This window comes from Diabrotica undecimpunctata, chromosome 1, assembly GCF_040954645.1.
Source record: "Diabrotica undecimpunctata isolate CICGRU chromosome 1, icDiaUnde3, whole genome shotgun sequence".
Classification (NCBI taxonomy): domain Eukaryota; kingdom Metazoa; phylum Arthropoda; class Insecta; order Coleoptera; family Chrysomelidae; genus Diabrotica; species Diabrotica undecimpunctata.
Genome location: NC_092803.1, coordinates 42,363,982 through 42,374,488, shown reverse-complemented (window position 1 = coordinate 42,374,488; position 10,507 = coordinate 42,363,982). Strand labels below are relative to the sequence as shown.

At 34.3% G+C, this 10,507-nt stretch overlaps 1 protein-coding gene across 1 annotated transcript in view; it reads right to left on the bottom strand.

Moving 5' to 3' along the window:
• Positions 1–594: 594 nt before the first annotated feature.
• Positions 595–10,507, bottom strand: part of LOC140448688 (cytochrome P450 9e2-like) — a 48,064-nt gene continuing 38,151 nt past the window's right edge. Inside the window, exon 7 of the mRNA XM_072541800.1 lies at positions 595–1,182. Coding sequence (XP_072397901.1) covers positions 746–1,182 — 437 coding nt within the window. The 3' untranslated portion in view covers positions 595–745. The remainder of the gene's footprint in view (positions 1,183–10,507) is intronic.

Genomic DNA, 10,507 nt, shown 5'->3' with positions numbered 1-10,507 from the left:
TAACCAAGAATAGTTGCGGGGTCCTTTGGTTTTGTGAGCAAAACCGAGATAAAACTAATAATTATTAGATTATTAGAGTATCTTAAATACATATAGAATACAACTTAAACAGAAAACTTATACTATTACTTATAGAAAATAACTTATAGAAAAATATAAAATAACTTAAACTTAAACTATAACTTATAGAAACAGTCACCATCATCTATTTGACCGTTAATAACAACTCACATATTTTATGAGCAAAGACATAACATAATGTTAAAAAGCTATTTTTATATTTCGTGTAGAAAAGATTTGTAAGCAGAGGAGCAGCTCACGTACAAATTGGATGTAGCAACAAGATGAAAAAATAATTTTTAAAAAGGTTATTCTAAACTTACCTTAAAACTTTCTTTCTGTATCAATGATCTTTTGCTATTCGGTACACATCCAATTATATAACTTCCAAAGCATTTATTGCCAACTTGTGTTTTTCATTTGTAAGTTTCGTCGAGTTTCACTATTTGTATCTTCAGGTTTTTCCTCTTTTTTAATCGTTAGAATTTCTGTTTTATAACAGTACAATATAGTGTAGTGGTTAAAACAATTAAATATTTGTTGCATATTTATTAGGTATATATATACTGAGATAAAAAATTCACATTTTTGAGAATAGCTACTATTCGTACAATCAAATTATATAAAACAAATTTTATTACAAATTTAACATATTTTGTAAAATATTCTAAACTAGATGAGTAATTTATTTCTTTATTCTTTTTAAATTGAACCAAAAGCCGCCTTCAGCAGTCAAATTAAACTGTTTCTTTGAGATCTCGACGGGAATCTTGGTTTTTTCCGAAGGAACTAACTCGAAATGCGACAAAAACTTTAACAATACAATTTTGGTTTCGAGCAAGGCAAATCTGGCACCAATGCAGTTTCTGGGACCTACTCCAAAGGGGAGAAAGGAATAAGGCTTGATTTTCGATTTGTTCTCTTCGTTGAATCGTTCTGGATCGTACCGTTCTGGTTCTGGAAAATTTTCTGGATCACGATGAATAGCATAGATAGGAATCCAGAGGGCTGCTCCCACTTCTAAATGGACAGGCACTTCGCCAGGTCTTTCTGCTGGAATAGTGTATGGTTTGGTGCAAACTCTATCTGCCATTGCTCCTTGAGGCCATTTTCTACCAGTTTCTAAAAAATAAATAAAAAATAGTTGCTGTTAAGTATGAATTTTCTATTATATATTTCTATAACTGTGTGCATAAATTATTTAAACAATTTTCATATTGCTTATTTTTTTCCTTCTCCTTCTGCTTGAGTGATATTTTCATAATGTTCATTAGTGTTGTACTTTGGTGATAAAAAAACAAAATATTAAATAAATGTTTTAATATTGACGAAATTTAAGCCGTCAGATCATTGTTTTGGCTTTAAAACTCTGCGTTTGTAACTTCCTCCGCCAAGCACGTATACCCATGTTTATCATGTCTTTGTCGTTTTTATCAAGGAACCTTGTTCTGGGTCTTGCTCTTCTACTCTGACCAATGGGGCTATCAAGAAGCGTTTTTCTAGTTATGTCATTTTGTTCCATCCCCATTACATGCTCTACAAATCTCCGAAGTCCTACCTTAACATATTTTACGATATCTGGTTCCTGGTATATTCTATAAAGTTCTAAGTTATATCGTCTTCTCCACACTCCATTGTCATTCGCCGCTTAAAATCAACATTATCATGGAGACAGAATGAATCATACGGAGAGTGGAGTAATGTTTATGTTCTCGAATGAGTCCAGGTTTTGCTTCAAGTCACCAGACGGTCGCAAAAGAATCTGGAGAAGCCAAGGAGAATGATTAGCTCAATACAATATTGCCGACCGAATAACCTATCGAGAAGTTTCGGTTATAGTTTGTGCTGGTATAAGTTTTGATGCTCATCCCAACTTAGTTCTTGTGGATGGAGATTTTATGACAGGAGCAACGTATATAACAACAGTTTAAGATAAGCATGTAGTACCTTGTGCACCATTTATAGGACCTAATTTTATTATTATGGACGCTAACATGCGTCCACATCGTGCTATGTGGATACAGAATTGGAAGACGTCGGGATTGTCCCTATATTGTTCATGTGCTGCTAATGTAAATGTCCATCTGCTTATCGTAGGTTATTGGTTTTTTTGCCTCCTATAGTGATTCCTTCATTCCATTCGTCCAGTAGTTTCTTTATTATTCAGAATATATGTTGCTAGTAAGCAGAATAATAGTATACAGCCCTATCTAGTTTCTTTTTTTTTTGTTCTAAACGCTACTTTTATTTTAGCTGAGTTTGTGTCCCACAAATTTCTTATTAGGTTAACTAGATGGTTAGGCGCTCCCAGCCTTTGTGTAATATATGAAATAGAGCAACATTGGTATGTTGTAATGTATGGCTTTCTCTATGATCTATCTGGTGTTCAGTATTTTCTCCTGGTGTTCAGTATCTGCTCACTCGTAACTTTAGAGTAGAAAGTTCTTTAGCCGTTCATTGCTTAAATATAGCAGAATATTGCTCTTATGATGATTAGGGGCAGTGGTTCTTGTAAAGGTTCTTGTAATGGGCAATTGGTAATTGCTGTAGTGGTTAGTGGTTAGTAATCCATGGATATAGGTTAAAGCTTAGTTGGTTGAGAGCCTTCTCTACTTCAACTCGTAAAATGAATAGTTCTGACTAGTTCACGTAAACAACTGGATATCAACTATGTACTTGGATAATTCTAACTCTATCCGGGTAATTTTGGTACTACCTAATATTCACGTTTTAACTGTAACATATATAACGACCCACCTTTATCTCAGTATGTAGAATGGAAGAAAACAGGCTTTCAAAAAAACTGTTGAATGTAAAGGAAGAGACCTATTAACGCCGTTTAGCTAAGAGGACGTAAGAAATCTCATTTACAGTCGATCATAAAGGAGAATGTCTCCAAATCGTAACGAATGGAGAGGTTTGTTGAGGGAGATTAGAGCTCGAATTGGGATGTAGAGGCATAAGCTGGATGGATGGACCTCAATTAAAAAGGGCAAAACAATGCTTATCTCAAAAAAACTAATACGATGCAAACTGACAATCGACAATAACATAATAAAGAAATGTTGAGATTTAATTACCTAAGAGTGACAGTATCATGTAAAAAAACATTACAGAAGAGGCACCCACATAAGGGATAACAGGAATAAAAAAAATTAACAGCAAAAAATTACAAAAAACAACAGCAGTTCTAAAATATGCTTAGTACAGTATAATCAATATGCTACAGAATCCAGAACTAAAAAAAAATAATATTAAAAACGACCGAAATAAACATATTAAGGCTATCAAAAAATAAACCTTAAGAATAAAATGGAAAGCTATTTGACAAGTGTTAAGAGTACAGAATATATTACAAAAGAACACAAAGTTTCGAAAGAAGACTAGAAAAAAGATGGTCAAGATATGCCAAGACTTAAAAATCAAATGGGTAAGAGGTCGGTAAGCAGATTTCCAAAAAGATAGTACGAGATTTGAAACTGTGTCACAAGAAGCGCCCAGAAGAGGAGTAAACATAACGAATTACATACATATTAAAAACATAAATTGTGTATATAGTTCATAATTTTTGGATAAAAATATTAAAATCTATCAAAAAAATAAATCTTAGGAATAAAATAAGAAGTTAGAATATTCGATAAGTGCTAAGAGTACTGAATATGGGTAAGGTCAGTTAGCACAAGCGATTTTGGGAGTTATTGGTAATAGGTGCTTCAAAAAAAGATGGTAAAAATAGGCTAGACTCACAAGCCAAATAAGGAGACCAGTAGGTAGACTAATTAGGCAAAAAGATAGGACGAAAATTAGAGCTCATCGTTATATGAAGAGCCTAGAAGAAGAATAATTTTAGATTTATATACATATTTATAGCTTTAGGATTTATGCTTGATATATGTGGAATATTGATTAGTAGAAGTTTTTCTTCCGAAATATATTTATTAATACCTTTAAACGTCGTACGAGTACAGATTTAAAAGAGTTTAAATAATGTTTCCTGTAAATGATTATAACTTTATATAATGTTACTGGCTGTATGACGTATGACCAATGGGCCGCTAAAAAATATCACTATTAAAAAACATGTGATTTAGGTATGCGATTTAGGTATAATCAGAGGACCAAGATATGAGTTCCTTCGGCTAATTCTCAACGGTAAAATCAAAGGAAAGAAATGGATAGGACGGAAGAAACTCTCTTGGTTGAGGAATTTGCGGCAGTGGACAGGTTTGACAGCGGACCAATTGCTACACGTAGCGCAAGACCGAGATCAGTATAAAAATATTTTAAGCCTGGTAGTCGCCGACGTTCCGTAGGGATATGGCACTATAAGAAGAAGAAGAAGGTATGCGACCAAAATAGTGTTGCATGCGCAGAATGAATTTTTATGTCGCACTTAAGTTTTAGATTAATGAACAGAATGCGTTATATTCGAATATTTATATTATATATATTGGAATATAATGTGAACATTATCTCTACATTAAACAATTCATATCAGATTATATCAACCTATACAATAGGATTACTACAATAGGCGGTCTAATAGATACAATCTCAAGGACGCGTGACTAGTGAGTGTTTGGGTTGTGGTTGGCTGTCTGCTTTTGAAACTAATTGAATAAGTTTGTTAAAATTTCTGTTGTCATAAATATAGATGGAAATGATGTTTCGGCTCCAAGAAAAGGAACAAAAAAAATATTTAATGTTGAGGAAAAATGTGAAATAATAAAAACATATAAAAAGCATCTGAGGAGTTAAAAAGAGAAAAGGATTGCAGGGGTGTCATTTAATTTACTGCTGAAACTAAAAGTAAACTGTTAATATTGTAATCTTAGTAATATTAACAAAAATAAAAATAATTTTAGGTGTTAACAGATCATCTCTCTATAATATTTTAAAAGAAAATCGCCAAAATAATGGTCAATTTAGACCAAAATACCCTTATCAAAGGTTTAAATGCGTGCTCCATGAAATCACTGATAAACATAAAAACATTTTCTATTTTTCAGTTTACTTTTAGTAAATGAGCTTTCAACAGTAAAATCCGAAATTTCCGAAAATACCAAATTCAAAGAAGAATACATTGAAGTTAATCATGTTTCAGTGAGTACAATTTTAATACCAACTAAATAATATTTAATCTAATCTAATACACAAAAAGGGAGACACCATAGAGCTGAAAAATTATCGACCAATTTCACTTCTTTCACAACTTTACAAAGCCTTTACAAAGATTATTACAAACACGTTAACAATTAAATTTGACGGATATCAACCAGAAGAACAAGACGGATTTAGAAAATTGTGCAGCACCTCTGACCATCTATATACTTTGAAAATCCTAATAGAAAAGACTAACGAATACAATCTCCCATTATGTCTGGCTTTTATAGATTATGAAAAAGCTTTTGATAGCGTAGAACTGTGAGCAATAGAAGAAGCATTAGTCAACAACCGGATCGACTCCAGGTACAGAATATTAATACCAAATATTTACGAACCAGCTGAAATGATAGTGACGTTGGGTAATGGAATCGAAACAAGACCAGTAAAAATCAACCGAGGCGTAAGACAAGGTTACACAATATCTCCAAAATTATCTACAGCTGCCCTAGAAGATATCTTGAAGTCAATAGACTAGAAAAATAAGGGAATCCCTATTAACGGAAGATACTTGAACCATATTAGATACACAGATGATGTAGTACTACTAGCCGACACGTGAAATGCACTGAATACGATGGTTGAGGAGCTACACACAGAATCCCTAAAAAACGGACTGAAAATGAATTTCAGCAAAACTAAATTAATGTCAAACAAAGATGACAAACCTATGATAATCGTCCAAGGGACAGAGATAGAACACGTAGATGAATATACATATCTGGGTCAAAATGTCAAGGTAAGCAAAGAAAATCAGACTACCGAAATAAGCAGATAAGCGTGTAAAAATGGAATGGGCAGCATTCGGAAGACTCTCATACGTACTTAAAAATAAAAATGTACTCAAAGACTGCGAACCAAAGTGTTTAATTCCTGTATCCTACCTCTACTTACATATGGAGCTCAAACTGGGACATTCGCTAAAATAAACATGGAGAAGATCAGAAAAACTTAGAGAGCTATGGAACGACTCAAAGACCATAAAACCAATGAAGACATTCGTAATAGAACAAAAGTAAAATATACTGTCGAACAGGCAGCTAGACTGAAATGAAGGTGCTGAACATAACGAACGTCTTAAAGATGGCCGATGTAATAAAGAAGTCGATATTAAAAGAACTGCAGGACCAATGTGGAAACGTCTTACAAACAACAGAGATGAATGGCGAGAATTAGGAAAGGCCTATATTCGGCAATCCGAATAGAGAGAAGGGCTTAAAAAAAATAATCTAATATAAATTATAATAAACCTTGTTTCTGGAATGTTTCATTCTTGTTTTATGGATTTAAGAAAAGATGTCAAAATAGTATTTTCAATATTTTAAATAAAAAACATTAACTTATATCGTGAAGGAGACGATGCTTACGATCCATAAGATAAGTATAAAGAGTACAGGATATGGTAAAGAACATAAAGTATAAAAAGAAGGTCAAGATAGGCCAAGTCTTAAAAATCAAATGGGCAAAAGGTCGGTAAGCAGACTACCAAAAAGATAGTACGAGATTTGGAGCTGTGTAAGAGAAGTAAACATAACGCGTTGCATAGGTAATAAAATCATAAATTGTATATATTATAGTTCATAATTTTAAGATTAAAATATTAAAATTTATCAACAAAATAAATCTTAGGAATAAGATAAGAAGTTACAATATTCGACAAGCGCTAAGAGTACAGAATATGGGCAAGTTCAGTTAGCACAAGCGATTTTGGGAGTTTTTGGTGATAGTGTTTCCAAAGCAGATGGTCAAGATAGGCTAAGACTTAGAACGCTACTAGTATATGCAGCAAGACCGTACAATTTACTATTTTAATGAGATTTGGGTAAACACTGATCATACCGTTGACAGACTGAAACATCCTTCTAGAAAAGGCAAAACGCCTTATTGTTTTACAATTTGGTTCTAAGGATGGGTATGTGGAAAACGGACTGCTTTTGTTTGAATCCGAAAAAAAAATGGGAAATAGCATAAAGACATGAATTAAAACCTTTTTGAGGAGTGGTTGCAAAGGTTTCTGTCAACTGTAGCTAAAATGCGTTAAAAACATTAGTAAAAAATAATCCTACAAAAAACAAATATGTACTAGATAAAGTCATCAGGTAGACGTGTGCTTAGATTGCCACCTTACTACCGTGAAGTAAACCCCATGGAGCTAATATGGGTACAAGTAAAGGGTGATGTTGCGAGAATAAATACGACATTTAAATTAAGAGGCGTAAAAGTACTTTTCAATGAAGCAGTATATAATGTTACGTCCAATTTCTTAAATATAATGCCGTCAACCATAAAAACCAGGACGGTATATCTAAGCTGTGAAACTATATTTTATTGTGAAGTAGCAGTTAGAACCTATGATATTAATTTAGGTGACGACGAATCTGCATCCGAGGACACCGATAAAATGGTATCTAATTATAAAAAGCTCGGTTTCGTTCGGAAAAATATTCCCATGAGATTTTTCTGCATAATCACTTTCATAAAATACCCAAAAATAAGGTTCAATAGGTCACCCAGGCGAAAAGTTTTTTAAACAACTTTTTTTTTTAACAAATTGTAACAATTTATTTTTTCGGTCCAGATAATTTTTTTTAGATTTTTTGGATCATTATGAACAAAAAAGGTCTGTTGTACGTTTTCTCTAAAATAATCATTTTCGAGTTATAGATAATTTAAAGGTAAAAAACGCAAAATGACGATTTTCAAGGTTCAAAATCACAAGTAAAAAATATTAATTTTGAAATCATCTGTTATGTGCCGAACTTCAAGTTCAAGCCGTCTTCTATCAGCTCCCGATGAAAATTCTGAGCTTATTTTACTTTAAAACATTGTTTTGTTTTAATTTGGCTTTCATTTGCAGAATGAAAATTCAAAACAGCAAAAATTTGTGCCAATGATCTTGTTTCTTTCTCTTATACACGCTGCAGCCCGAACGTATGTCCTTTCTTAAGCGCCTCATTAACGGTTAAAATAAAATGTTTTAAAATTAAATAATCCCAGCTTTTCGCCTTATCTATTAAGTTATTAATTGATAATAAAGGTTAAGTGCCACTTTTTGTCATATTTGTGTCTACAGCTTGTAAACACTACGTTCATGCTATATAATCAATAACTTTTAAATATCTTAGTTTTATTATTACAATGACAAATAGAATTAAGTGGTATAAATCAAACTTGTAATGCTGGGGATTTTAACACGTAATCAGCGTAAGCTCTTCACGTGATAATTATATCTTTACAGCGGTCCTACTATAGAGTTTTCAATCCATTCGCAGGTAATTAACGGATGAGCTATCACCGAGGCCTGAGCCCTTGTCTTTCACCGTATTACGTATCCGTCAGTCTACTGCATACACTCCAACTACGATTTAGAATCGCAGTTACACAAGTATTTGCGTGCCTGTCAGTTAATAACGCCATAAAATCGGATAAGATTTATGTAGCTATTCTCTGAAGCTGATGAAGAAAAAATTCACTACAACAACTCTAGTAGACGATAACAACCAAATAGTATCTAGCCCAGAAAAGGTAGGAAATATATGGGAAAAACACATCAAAGATCTGTTTCATGACGAGATAACACAACCATTGCTAAGCGTTTGTGCCCTCCAATTTAAAAACTGGCAGGACCCTGGTCTACCTGGCCTTTCGGCTATACGACCGTTAACGAATCCACTGTCCCTGCGAGTCCGACACCAAAATGAAGGTGTCACGCCACGTATACCAGAAACGTTTCGTGGGGCTTCACCTTCCCCGTAGTACCTGTGTTGCGATTACCTCACCTACCCGTTATCCCACCCACGGGCGGATAGGCGAAGCAGGCAGAGGAATTTCCACCTCGCAGGTAGACAGGTCGCCGTCGAGGATCTCTCCTCTACCACTCTTAAATCTCCTGACGGGTACGTGCCGAGGCACCAACACCACGCTTGACACAAGGCCAAGAGAGGTGTGTACGGACCCAGCTCGTTCAACCTCGCCAGGTTCTCTTGGAAAGAGAGTAGAGTGGTCCCACGAGAGTCTCGTCTCGGATAGTAGGAATGTAGACCGGTGACCGTGTCGCCTAAGCGAACGTGTGCGTTTCTACAAACCCGACACCTCAAGCGACGGCTCTCCACCTCTCGATTCCTACCCATTAGTCGCCTCTTACGACAGGCAGGGCCTTCTGAACTCGGCCGTATTCTTATCTCCGCGAGCCGAACGAAGGATAACAGAACCACAAATGAATGAATATAGTACAAGACAAAATATCGGAAATATATATATTAACATAATATATTAACATCGGAAGTTAAAAAAACAATCAATACGGCAAAGCCACGAAAGGCCTCAGGTCCAGATGAGATATATATATATATATATATATATATATATATATATATATATATATATATATATATATATATATATATATATATATATATATATATATATATAATATAGATATATAGATGATTATATTTATCAATGAAGAAACTCTTCAATCCTTAACACTACTATTTAACAAAATATATACCACTGGGATCTTCCCAGAAGACTGGCTTTGATCGACATTTATACCTATACCCAAGAAAATAGCTGATAGGTGCTCACAGTTCAGATGAATTAGCCTGATGATCCATTTTCTGAAAATTTTACTCAAAATTGTACATCAACGTATATACAGAGAATGCGAAAGAAATCTGAGTGACAATCAATTTGGATTTCGTACGAGGCTTGGTACGAGGGAGGCATTATTTGGCCTCCAGATATTACTGCAAAAATGCCGAGATCAACGAAAGGAGTGTTTCTCTGTTTTATCGACTACGAAAAAGCGTTTGATCGAGTAAAACACACAGAACTCATAGAAATCCTAACACAACACAATATAGACCATATCACGGTGGACCTTATTAAAAACCTATTTTGGGATCAAATGACAGCAGAAATGTCAATAAAAAGAGCCAGGGCTATGTACTTCCTCTATTCTTGTTTAATATATTTTCCAAAAAGATCTTATGATACGCAGACGATACCGTCATTATTGCGGGCAGTGCTGAGGGTTTGAATGCCATAATTGGAGGGGGAGATAGCTTGGGGTTGAATATAAACACAAATAAAGCAAAAGTAATGACCGCTACACGTACAACAAAGGCCGGCATTAATATTCATATCTACAACAAACAGATAGAACCCGTACAAAAATTCCAGTATCTTGACATGGATAACAAAAGATCTTGACTACGAAGGTGAAATACGTGCTCGTATAGAGTATGCTACGTCCGCTTTTCAAAGAATGAAAAAAAATCCT